The sequence below is a fragment of the Mirounga leonina genome, unplaced genomic scaffold, assembly GCF_011800145.1.
Source record: "Mirounga leonina isolate KUSES-001 unplaced genomic scaffold, KU_Mleo_1.0 Mir_114, whole genome shotgun sequence".
NCBI classification, from domain to species: Eukaryota; Metazoa; Chordata; class Mammalia; order Carnivora; family Phocidae; genus Mirounga; species Mirounga leonina.
This window is the reverse complement of record NW_023270265.1, coordinates 31,730,354-31,743,676: the sequence shown is the minus strand read 5'-3', so window position 1 is coordinate 31,743,676 and position 13,323 is coordinate 31,730,354. Positions and strand designations below refer to the sequence as shown.

The 13,323-nt window shown below is 43.5% G+C and overlaps 1 protein-coding gene across 1 annotated transcript in view; it reads left to right on the top strand.

Moving 5' to 3' along the window:
* The window catches only part of SORCS1 (sortilin related VPS10 domain containing receptor 1), a 321,747-nt gene that overhangs the window by 264,989 nt on the left and 43,435 nt on the right, over window positions 1-13,323 (top strand). The window contains exon 19 of the mRNA XM_035028687.1: window positions 7,549-7,735. Within this exon, the coding sequence (XP_034884578.1) occupies window positions 7,549-7,735 (187 nt within the window). The remainder of the gene's footprint in view (window positions 1-7,548; window positions 7,736-13,323) is intronic.

Below are 13,323 nucleotides of genomic sequence, written 5' to 3'. Positions count from 1 at the left end.
ATTATTTGTTCCACTTCTTTGAAAAAAGTCGATGGTATTTTGATGGGGATTGCATTGAATGTGTAGATTACTCTAGGTAGCATTGACATCGTCACAGTATTTGTTCTTCCAATCCATGAGCATGGAACATTTTTCCATTTCTTTGTGTCTTCCTTAATTTCTTTCATGAGTATTCCATAGTTTTCTGAGTACAGATTCTTTGCCTCTTTGGTTAGATTTATTCTTGGGTGCAATTGTAAATGAGATCAACTCCTTAATTTCTCTTTCTTCTGTCTTGTTGTTGGTGTATAGGAATGCCACTGATTTCTGTGCATTGATTTTGTATCCTGCCACTTGACTGAATTCCTGTATGAGTTCTAGCAGTTTTGGGGTGGAGTCTTTTGGGTTTTCCACATAAAGTATCATATCATCTGCAAAGAGTGAGAGTTTGACTTCTTCTTTGCCGATTTAGATGCCTTTTATTTCTTTTTGTTGTCTGATTGCTGTGGCTAGGACTTCTAATACTAGGTTGAATAGCAGCGGTGATAGTGGACATCCCTGCCGTGTTCCTGACCTTAGGGGAAAAGCTCTCAGTTTTTCCCCATTGAGAATGATATTCACTGTGGGTTTTTCATAGATGGTTTTTATGATATTGAGGTATGTACCCTCTATCCCTATACTCTGAAGAGTTTTGATCAAAAAAGGATGCTGTACTTTGTCAAAAGCTTTTTCTGCATCTGTTGAGAGGATCATATGATTCTTGTTCTTTCTTTTATTAATGTATTGTATCACATTGATTGATTTGTGGATGTTGAACCAACCTTGCAGCCCAGGGATAAATCCCACTTGGTTGTGGTGAATAATCCTTTTAATGTACTGTTGGATCCTATTGGCTAGTATTTTGGTGAGAATTTTTACATCCATATTCATTAGGGATATTGATCTGTAATTCTCCTTTTTGATGGGGTCTTTGTCTGGTTTTGGGAGCAAGGTAATGCTGGCCTCATAAAATGAGTTTGGAAGTTTTCCTTCCATTTCTATTTTTTGGAACAGTTTCAGAAGAATAGGTATTAATTCTTCTTGAAATGTTTGGTAGAATTCCCCTGGGAAGCCATCTGGCCCTGGGCTTTTGTTTTTTGGGAGATTTTTGATGACTGCTTCAATTTCCTTAGTGGTTATAGGTCTGTTCAGGTGTTCTATTTCTTCCTGGTTCAGTTTTGGTAGTTGATACATCTCTGGGAATGCATTCATTTCTTCCAGGTTATCTAATTTGCTGGCATAGAGTTGCTCATAATATGTTCTTATAATTGTATTTCTTTGGTGTTGGTTGTGATCTCTCCTCTTTCATTCATGTTTTATTTATTTGGGTCATTTCTCTTTTCTTTTTGATAAGTCTGGCCAGGGGTTTATCAATCTTGTTAATTCTTTCAAAGAACCAGCTTCTAGTTTCGTTGATCTGTTCTACTGTTCTTTTGGTTTCTATTTCATTGATTTCTGCTCTGATCTTTATTATTTCTCTTCTCCTGCTGGGTTTAGGCTTTATATGCTGTTCTCTCTCCAGCTCCTTTAGGTGTCGGGTTAGGTTGTGTATTTGAGACCTTTCTTGTTTCTTGAGAAAGGCTTATGTTGCTATATACTTTCTTCTTAGGACCGCATTTGCTGCATCCTAAAGATTTTGAACAGTTGTGTTTAAATTTTCATTGGTTTCCATGAATTTTTTTAATTCTTCCTTAATTTCCTGGTTGACCCATTCATTCTTTAGAAGGATGCTCTTTAGCCTCCATGTACTTGAGTTCTTTCCAACTTTCCTCTTGTGATTGAGTTCTAGTTTCAAAGCATTGTGGTCTGAAAATAGGCAGGGAATGATTCCAATCTTTTGGTACTGGTTGAGACCTGATTTGTGACCTAGGATGTGATCTATTCTGGAGAATGTTCCATGGGCAGTAGAGTAGAATGTGTATTCTGTTGCTTTGGGATGGAATGTTCTGAATATGTCTGTGAAGTCCATTTGGTCCAGTGTGTCATTTAAAGTCTTTATTTCCTTGTTGATTTTTTGCTTAGATGATCTGTCCATTTCAGTGAGCGGGGTGTTGAAGTCCCCCACTATTATTGTATTGTTGCCGATGTGTTTCTTTGCTTTTGTTATTAATTGGCTGCTCCCATGTAGGGGCATGGATTTTTACAGTTGTTAGATCCTCTTGTTGGATAGACCCTTTAAGTAGGATATAGTGTCCTTCCTCATCTCTTATTATAGTCTTTGGTTTAAAATCTAATTTGTCTGATAGAAGGATTGCCACCCCAGCTTTCTTTTGGTGTCCATTAGCATGGTAAATGGTTTTCCAGCCCCTCAATTTCAATCTGGGGTTGTCTTTGGGTCTAAAATGAGTCTCTTGCAGACAGCATATCGATGGGTCTTTTTTTTTTTTTTTTATCCAATATGATAGCCTGTGTCTTTTGATTGGGGCATTTAGCCCATTTACATTCAGGGTAACTATTGAAAGATATGAATTTAGTGCCATTGTATTGCCTGTAAGGTGACTGTTACTGTATATTGTCTGTGTTCCTTTCTGGTCTATGTTGCTTTTAGGCTCTCCCTTTGCTTAGAGGACCCCTTTCAATATTTCTTGTAGGGCTGTTTTCGTGTTTGCAAATTCCTTTAGTTTTTGTTTGTCCTGGAAGCTTTTTCACTCTTCTTCTATTTTCAATGACAGCCTAGCTGGATATAGTATTCTTGGCTGCATATTTTTCTCATTTAGTGCTCTGAATATATCCTGCCAGTCCTTTCTGGCCTTCCAGGTCTCTGTGGATAGGTCTGTTGCCAGTCTAATGTTTCTACCATTTTAGGTTACAGATCTCTTCTCCGGGCTGCTTTCAGGATTTTCTCTTTGTCTCTGAGACTCGTAAGTTTTACTATTAGATGTTGGGGTATTGACCTATTTTTATTGATTTTGAGAGGGGTTCTCTTTGCTGGATTTTGATGCCTGTTTCCTTCCCCAAATTAGGGAAGTTCTCTGCTATAATTTGCTCCATTATACCTTCTGCCCCTCTCTCTCTTTCTTCTTCTTCTGGGATCCCAGTTAATCTAATGTCATTTTGTCTTATGGTAGCACTTATCTCTTGAATTCTGCCCTCGCGATCCAGTAGTTCTTTATCTCTCTTTTTCTCAGCTTCTTTATTTTTCATCATTTGGTCTTCTATATCGCTAATTCTCTCTTCTGCCTCATTTATCCTAGCAGTGAGAGCCTCCATTTTTTATTGCACCTCATTAATAGCCTTTTTGATTTCTACTTGGTTAGATTTTAGTTCTTTTATTTCTCCAGAGAGGGTTTCTCTAATAACTTCCATGCTTTTTTCAAGCCCAGCTAATATCTTTAAAATCATCATTCTGAACTCTAGTTCCGACATCTTACTGATGTCCCTATTGATTAGGTCCCTGGCAGTTGGTACTGCCTCTTGTTTTTTTTGTTGAGGTGATTTTTTCCGTCTTGTCATTTTGTCCAGAGGAGAATAGATGAATGAGAGAACAAAATACTAACAGGGTAACAATGTCCTCAGAAAATATACGCTAAACAAATCAGAAAAGACCTGAAACCTGGGGAAAAGAGAGGGAAAGAAAGAAGGAAAAAAAAGAGAAAAAGATAAAAACAAATAAAAACAAAACAAAAAAACCCAGAATGTGATCAAATATGATCAGGCTGGTGCATAGATCAGTGCCACACACTAGATTTTGGGTGTATTTTGGTCTGTTAGAAGAAAGTGCCTCCAAAATTTTAAAGAAAGAAAAACTTACATATGTACAAAAATAAGGGTTAATATGATGAAGGGATGGAATATGACTTCCAGAAAGTGGTCACTTTTCTGTTCAGAGAGTTGTTGCTATTCTTTTCTTCGATCTCCTGTTGAGTTTGTAGGTGTTCAGAATGGTTTGATCCCTATCCAGCTGAATTCCTGGGACCAGATGAAATCCAGGTCTCCTACTCCTCCACCATCTTGCTCCTCTGATCCATACTGTGTCTTTATCTTCATCTTCCTATTACTGTACCATCCCCCACTGCCATGGGGCCCTTGCACAGCTGATTCCCTCTGTCACCATTGCCTGGACTCCTTACCTTCATCTCACTCACTCGTGTCCTTTGTTTGGTTCTTTTTTTTTTTTTTTTAAGATTTTATTTATTTGACAGAGTGAGACACAGCGAGAGAGGGAACACAAGCAGGGGGAGTGGGAGAGGGAGAAGCAGGCTTTCTGCTGAGCAGGGAGCCAGATGCGGGACTCCCTCCCAGGACCCTGGGATCATGACCTGAGCCGAAGGCAGACACTTAACAACTGAGCCACCCAGGCACCCCAGTTCTTTCCTTAAGGTCATCTCAGCTCAGATATAACTTCTTCTGGGAAGCTTTCCTTGAAGTTCTCAATCAGATCAGATTTTTAGCTCTCTACCTCTCCCTACTCTACAACTTAGAACACCATGGACTTTCTTTCATAACATCCCCTGTAAAACTTTTTATTTATCTGGGATTATTTCATCTGTCTCACTTAGTAGTCCGTATGCTCATGAAAGCCCAGACCACATCTGTTTTGCTTGGTTTGTTATAATTTACTTATCATCATTTTCCCATGTCATGCCTGACACAAGATAGACAATAAATATCTGCCAGTTGGTTGGTTGGTTGAATGAATGAATGAATGAATGACCAGAAAGCCAGTTAAAGCAGGGCAAGTGTGCCTAATCGTGGTGATCTAGGACTTAGGCTCCCTTGCCTTTGCCCTGTTTCTTATTCTTTGAAAGGAGTTTTGGCATCCCCATCTCAGCCCAAGGAAGGCAGAGGCTGATGACTGATGAGCCCCAAAGTGATGCATTGACAGCTGTGTTAGGCTTATGAAGCACCTGAGAGCCTCTGAAGGCAAAAGCATGGCATTTAGTATGTTCCACTTGAGTGGGCACAGCTCCAACAGCAGGGATGAAATCTGCTGCCTTTGCCTCTTGGTACCCCTGTCTCCTGGTACAGAGGACCAAGCCCAGGGGCCTGCACTCACACCAGGGAGAGAGAGAGCGAGAGCTAGAGAGATCTTCCTAATACCTGACCGAGTACCCTAAAAGCATGACTCCTCCGTGAAGGCAGCCCTACTGATACAGCCGTCCCAACACCATGGCTCCCTTCTTTCACCTGTTACATATGTGGGGAACATTGTCGTGAGCGGATAATGAGGAATACTTTCAGGCCAAAAGACCAGCATGAAAGACAGTGGACATCCAGACAGAACTTGAGAGGAGTTTTAAGTCGCTGAAAGAGGTCCAAGTCCAGGCCCACAAAAGCACAGTGGTGAATACCAGACAGAAAGGGCGAGGCTGGGAGACTCAAGCAAGGGCGGCCCAAGTTGGACTTTTCTCAGGTGTGTGGGTAGATGCTGTAACTTATGGGGGTGAGGTAGAATCAGCTGAGATGTGAGTCTCCCCTCTGTGCTCTTGCCAGTGGTGACCCTTACCTGATGCCCACTCTGTCTCCACAAAGAACCCTAAACCTCTCTTTCTCAGTCTCTCCATCTCAGTGCCCCTCCCTCCCTCTCTCCCTCTCTCCTCACTTTCTCTCTTTCTCCCTCTTTTCCCTCCCTCCCCTCTTTCCCTCTCTCCCTCTTTCTCCTTCCATCTTCAATCTCTCCCTCCCTCTCTTTCTCAGAAATTCTATTGCTTGTTTTATTTCATGGCCAACCCAGTTAACCCTAACTACTCCTGATAATTCCCTCAGACACTTGTCCCAAACGATGTGAGTAGACTTTAAGGCAGTTTCTTCCTCTGTGCACATACCTAAGATTGGCTGGCAGCACCTCTGTTGAAAATCCAGAAAACATGGGAGAACTGACTAGAAACAGCACCGAGAAATTGACCAGTCTGATTTGTGCAAATGAAGGACAAGTCAGCAAGAATCGTTGACATTTATATTTATTAGCGAAGGGAATTCAAGTAATTGCACAGTGTCTGGGCTTGTGGATAATTTGTCTTGTAGTTCCAAGTGGAGTTTCTTTCTCCTTCCCGAGGGGAGAATTCTTGCTCATGTCCTTCCTGAGAGTTAGCTGCCCTGCTGTGTGCCCCCCACACGATGCTTGGCCGGGCATAGATCAGAAGAGTAGGTCATAGAGATTCATAGGATTTGAATTGCTTTTCCTTTCCCTGTGAATTAATCTTTTAAATGTCAGCATTTTAAACTTGGCCTTTTCAAAAAATATGGTACCATATGAACCTTACTTAATCGAAAATACTTTTTTTTTAGTTCAAAGAGTTTGTGTGTGTGTGTGTGGTTTCTGGGGTTTTTTTTTCTTTTTAGTTTTTTTTTTTTTCCTTGAAAATGGGAAAAGCTAACAAAACAAACAAGAAAGACTTGATAAAGGATAGGCTGCATGGGAAAGAAGCTGGTTTTTGTCAGTTGGGTCTAAGAAACTTTGTTCCTTAAGAATCTCTACTGTTATTCCAAAACAGTTTTCTTACAGGTCTGGAATTTTAGAAAGCAGACTTTTATCCTCCCTCTTCTTACCTCCCACTGGGAAATTTAGATTTGTATGATTCCAATCCAGCTGTAAAAGGGGGATTGCACGCCCTTTACAGCTGCATGGTTTTGACAGTCATTGATTTGGTCCAAATTTTTACAGAGGATTAATTAACTCACATGTCTTATAACAACCCCTTGAGTGAAGACAGTAACGTATTATGATGCCCGTTTCATAGATGAGGTAACCGAAGCCCAAGGAGGCTGAATGACTTGCATGAAGTCATGGCACCCTGGGATTCAAGCCCGGAGGAACCGTCTGTGCTTTATCCACCTATAATGAATGAAATGCAAGTCCACAGAGATGGGTTCAAATCCTAGGTCTGCCCCTAACTAGCTGTGTTAACCTTGAACAGATAATTAAGTCTTTCCTGACTTCAGCTTCCCTACCAGTAAAATGGACAAATGTGGCCTGTTTTTCTCTCCCAGCTAAGATTCTGTGAAGAATAAAATATTATCATTTTTTATAGCACAAAATACTGAGTATAAAAGAATTAACCATCATTATCTTAAATAATAATAGCACTGAGCCCAATGTCCTATCAGGTGTGAGGCAAGGTGTCTTTTATCCTTCCTCTAACATGGTTAGGGAACCAGGAATAAGAAGAGGATTCCAGGGTCCTAGACACAAGGGAAGAGGTCTGTAACCATGTCAGGTAGGCTGAATCTTTAAAAAGCTGTGTGTGTACACCTTTTATTCATGGGGACGATAAGAGTGTAAACAGATCCCTCAGAGAAATTGAATATCCAATTGGAACGGATTATCAAAGACTTAGTTTTCCAAACCTTGAAACTTTTGGTGGTGGGTGCCCTTCAGATTTGGAGAATATCCATCTTGGTAAGCTCCTGTCTGCCAGGGAATGTCACAGGGATTCTGTCGAATGCAGACAGATGCTCCCAGCTGCAGGAGGGAGCCAGAGTCTGCTGTTAGCCCTGAGCCAGGGACCCAGGGATGGGGACAAGCCCCAGCCCCTGGGGCAGAAGTGGCAAGCACCGGCTCCCCTTCTCTGATGTTGGGCTGTTTTTCAGGGTGACGTCCAGAGGACACTCATCCAAGTGGACTTTGGTGATGGCATTGCAGTGTCTTATGTCAACCTCAGCTCCATGGAAGATGGGATCAAGCATGTCTATCACAACGTGGGCATTTTCCGAGTGACCGTGCAGGTGGACAACAGTCTGGGCTCTGACAGCGCCGTCCTGTACTTACATGTAACTTGTATGTTATTACTGTTGTTGGTTTATGACCTATTTCAAATATCGTGTCCCTTTTAAAGTATAACCCAGAGCTTCCTGTCTAGAAGCAGCTCGCCAGTTATCTTTAAGGAGATGGGGAAGGAGGATAAGAGAGCCGAGGGGGGAAAAAGTAAAAAGAAAGTCAGGGAGTGGAGCTTGAATAATCCTAGAATTTGTGTTGCTTGAACTTGTTCTCATTGCACTTACTGTGCCTCTTCCAGGCACCTCTGACATGGCACCCCTGTGTCTGGCCACTGGCCGAGCTCTTTGATTGCACATGAGTTTGTCTTTTTCTAAGTCAGAAACATTTAAAAACAATCCCCACATATGGCTCAATCTAATACATTGAGAATGAGTGCAAGTGATGGAATTTCTTCCCATCTGATTATTCTTCTCTTCCCATGATACGTCTCACAGTAAATTACGCTTTTAGACTTTTGCTCCTTTTTTAAAGCGTTTCCTGGGCCTTTATCTGTGATGTGTGGTGTTAGAGGGAAAGTGGTGTTGAGAGAGGGAAAGAGCTGCATTGAGAAGGGTTGAAGCGTTTGTACCATCGAGGAATTATGAAGGTGTAATAAGTATGATGAGGTCACGACAGCTCCTAAGTTATGTGTGAAACAAACGTGCTCCATGAATGCCCCTGGCAGCAAGTGTGTGGGTGTCCCCAAACAGGCTTTGGGCATGTTTACGTTGCCACAGAAATGCTTTGCTTTAAAATGAAGGTAGCTACGTGAAACCCCAGTGACCTAATGGATAAGGTGCTGGCCTTCTACAATGAAAGCAGCTCCTTTTACCAATGGCCTTGTCCAGATTAATTCTAAATTCTAGGCCAAGAGCGTTAAGGCTGGCCATATCCCATGCCTCCCACCTGCCTCTTGCGCATTGAACGGCGTACAGAACATACCAACTAGATTCCTTTTTTCTTAAGCTGCTGTGGTCCAGTGGGAGGACAAGACTCTTTAGGGATTCCCCGGGTGATTGTTTATTACTGAGGATTCCTCCGGTATCGGTGATTCTTGATCTTTCTCTCCCACACACTCATGACAAATGTGCTTTGAGGGAAACACATCTTCCCTTCTTTGGGTTTAAGCAAAGTTTTATAAGATTCACAGCCTGCACACTCCTCTTGCCTCTTTTCAGCTAAAGTTTATTAAGCAATTACTATGCGCCAAGCCTTGTGCTAAGCAAGCTCTTTTCATGTATGATCTCATTTCTCAAAACAACCTGATGAAGTAGGCACTGTTAGAAACCCTACTTTACAAAGAACAGTGGGGGCCAGAGAGCTTGAATAATGTATTTGAAATTGCGGACCTGCTATCTGGCAAAGCCAGGCTTCAGACTCAGGTCTACCCGTCTCTGGAATGCCAGCTCTTGATCCCCAAGGTCATTGTCAGTGCTGTCGGTGATAGAACTTGTCTCCAGCAGCCCTTGTCCTCTCCACCCCTTTGCAGATTGTCTCAAAGGAGCTTAAGCAACTTGCTAGGCAACTACGTAGGTTCAAGGCACATTTCAGAGGCCCCTCTGACGCCGCGGTGGCCCCTCCCCTCTCCAGGCTGTCCTGTATGGACTTTCTGGAGTTGCCTCCTACTAAGAAATAATCTTCCTTACTAAGGAATGGTCAGAAAATCTCTCAGAAATACATCACAAACATTGGTTATTGGTAGCCAAACTAACTTACGGCACAAACGCCAGTACATTTGCTGGGAATGACTGCCTACCTAGCAGCCTCTCATTTTCCATGGCTTATTCTGTAAGGGGAGGATTTTTGTTTGAGAGCTGCTCTCCTGAAGAATTACAGTAATTTTAGTCCATATCTTGTATATGTATGAAACATCTACCGCACTCTAACCACATGTGAATCCTGATTTCAAATTCAGCAGCTTTTTGGTCTCCGTTTCTCAGGCTCTCCTGTAGATCACCCACACCTTGCCCTCCTGGTCACCCTTTGGATTCGTCCTCGCCCCCAAAAATGATCGTATCCCTTGAGGGCTAGTTCCCTACCCTGGCCCTCTGCCAGGTTTACTTGACCCTGGGAAGGAAACCAGCACAGAGATCAAAGGTTGCTGATGCCAGGACTTCTAAAAGAAATAAGCTTCTTTTTCACTTTTTTTTTTTTTTGTCTTCTCTTTAGCCAAGTTGAGGGGCTCAGCAGTGTGACTTTTACCGTAGGGGCAGATGCTTTGTAAGGGGAAGTTTTGTGGTCTGATTTTAATTTTGTTAGGCTCATCTTGGGTTCAGTGTTCGGATAAGCATACTTCATATAATGGAACCCCTTTCTAAGCCTGACCTTGGCCATAAGAATTAAGTATTTCATACTAACTCTGTCGAAGCAGGGCTCTGCCTCGCACAATGATGGGCATGGCTTTCCGAAGGAGAAAGCAGAGATTGGAGAAGGACCTTGTCTTTGATGCTATTTTACACTAAGAGGAAGTCAGAACAAGACCATAAGTGATTAAGATTCCCCCAAATCTCAAACCTGAAAGGGATCATGGCAATTTTTGGTGCTGCAGTCCCAGGGCCTGGGGGCAGGGCAGGGGGTATTCTTTGTAGAAAAGACAAATGAACACTGGCCTGGGTTAGGAGTGGTTAGGTGCAGATGCTGGCCTGAACTCCTGGCCAAGTCACTCCATTTCTCTGAGCCTAGGTTTTCTCCTCTGTCATGTGAGAAGGCACATCTTGTTTCTCAAAGGTTCCTTCAAGCAAAATATGCTGTGACCCGTCAGCTAGTAAAGCTTGCCTCTCCATTATCACAAAGCAGTGCGTGTGTTTCTACTTAGTGGGTTCGGAGCAGCAACTCTTAGCTCATTTTCCACGCCTGCCCTCTGCCTCTGTCACCAGGACCCCTCCCCTTGCCTGGAATTCTCCCCCATTGCCTGACTTGATGGTATACCCTCTCTCTCCTCTCCAGGTCAGACAGGTGATTTGATTCCAAATCAGAGGGCTTTGTTTTTTGTTTTGGGGTTTTTTTTAAAGATTTTATTTATTTATTTGCGAGAGAGAGAATGAGAGACAGAGAGCATGAGAGGGAGGAGGGTCAGAGGGAGAAGCAGACTCCCTGCTGAGCAGGGAGCCCTGCGGGGCTCGATCCCAGGACTCCAGGATCATGACCTGAGCCGAAGGCCAGAGGGCTTTGTTTTGTTTTTGTTTTTGTTTTTGTTTTTTTTTAATATGGGTTTGCAAAGGTCATCAGAAACAGATGGAGATGATGTGCCTGCTCTGATGTTCCCAGGCGTGGACCAACCGTTCTCACTGGGAGGCTGGGTCATCTGTTGTACCCTGACAGTTGGAAAGTCCTTGGGGACAGGATTTACTGTGCTCTGCTAGTTGGCAAACGAATGCAACACATGGCGCAGCCAGTGTTGCCTTCGGCCGGCGGGGCAGGCGGCAGAATTTAGAGGACATGCAGATTTCTGCTCAGAAGGCTGCCCCATCTCAGCCAGTCTCGCAGAAAAAAGTCACTGAAAACTATGCAAATTTGCAGGATGGGAGGTTTGAAAAAGCAAAAAACGATGAGACAGATTTCCTAGTTCTTCCCAAATCTCCCCAATTACCTCCATACACAGGTGCCATTTGCAGATGTCTTTCTGTTCCTGTGTTAGAGTGACTGTTTTCTTGAAAACCCACGCAGCTTTGCAACTTTTCACGTGATTATTATATTGGCCAACAAACGGCAGACTTGGGTTTTGTAAAGTGTGGTTTAATGAGTCACCTGCCCCAGAATTACATGATAAAAATATAGTGAGTGTCCTAGGCCTCATCCCAGACGTGCTATATTGGAATTCCTAGACGTGTGCATCATAATCTGCCTTGAACAGATTAGTATAATCCTTTTGCACACTGAAGTTTAAGGAACTCCGTTTTAGGATCTCATCTTTATACTTTGAACAACTCTTATTTTTTCTAGAGTATTTTTCACATTTCAGACAAACAAAAGAGACTGTCTCCAAAACAAATGGCAGGGACAGTCCAGAGCAAGCGTTACAGGTATGTGTATGCACACGCACACGCGCGTGCACACACGCACACACACACACACACACGATGTTCAGCCTCACAAACGTCAGCTGCTTCCTATAGCACATTAGGGCTAAGCAAGGAAAGAGGGAGACCCAATTCCACAGGCAATTTCCCAGTTCCCTCACCCACCTTGCCAGGAAGATTCATATGGAATGATGCAGCGCCACCCGCTGTCCCTTTTGTGCATCACAGGCACCTGTCTGCTGGAGCCACATCTGCTGGCTGGTTCAGCTCTGGATTTAGTGCAGCCAGCCAGCTGGGGGCCTCCAGGGGCTGGAGTGGTACCTCCGCAGCTCAGCTCGCTTAGTGCAGACTGCACCCTCTGTACGTAGAAGAGATGCTTAAAAGATAGGCTTTCCGGCAGCAGGAACTAGGTGTGTTAAGCACCTGAAAAGTAAATGAGTACAAGAGGACAAGGCAGGAATATGAAAGGTAAATTGCACACATTTGAATGAATGTGTAATGTGCATACCTGCAAGAATGAACTCCTACAAACACACCTATGCATACTTCAGGGCCGACTAGCCGATACGCTGCGAGTCCTGAATCCTTAGATCTCATTGGCTCCCACTCTTTCCCTCTGTTTCTCACCTGCAGCCACCTGGGCTTTCTTGCTGTTCCTCAAACATGGCAAGCAAACCTCCTCCTCAAGGTCTTTGCGCTTGCCCTGCCCTCATCCTGGAGCATCACGAAGAGTATGTGGTGCACTCCTTCACTTCATTCAGGTCACTGCTCACATGGCATTTCTCCTGAGAGACAAAACCAGCACTCTATCACCTACCCCTGCTGTATGTGTTCAGTGCCCGCCTCCCCCAATAAGACATGAGCTCCACCAAGTAGCAGGTGTCTCCAGCACCTAGAATAATGCCTGACATGTGGCAGCCCTCTGAAACTGTTGAATGAATGACCACATTTCCCGAAGAAGATTCCATTTTTGCCATTAACAGGACACACAGTCACCATCCTTACTTTGAAGGTCAGACTTTAAAAAAATATTCAGTACTCATATGTGAGAGAGACACAGAAAATGAACCCCTTTAGGATGGAACCGGCATGCTTAAGAGAGTTTATCTAGTCCTTGTATTCTAGCTGAGTCACTCTCCTCCAATCAGGGGAGTCAGAAAGAATATTCCAGAAGCCTGGTCACTGGGCCTGAGATTCAAAGGCTGACAGGTGCCCTGAGAGAGGAGTCTATGCCGCGGCCTCAGGGCAGAACAAGGCAGAACCTGCTGGAGCAAACTGAGTGATAGGAAACAGGAGAGCCATGTAAGAAATGAGAGCACGTGTAAAGTGCAATATGGGAGAGATCTTTTTGAGCCTTTTTCAGCTGGCCAGAGCTTGGGCTTTAAAATCAAACTGCTTCGGCCCACACCCTGGAATTGATGTCTCCTAGCTGCGTGACCTTGGGAGAGTCATTGTCCTCTGTTTGTTCATCTCTAGATGGAAATGATAGTCGTGCCTACTTCGTGAGGTTGTTGTGAGGAGCAAATGAGAATGAAAAGAGTCATTAGCAAAATATGTGGCACATGGTCATCATTCAGTAGATGCTGCCCT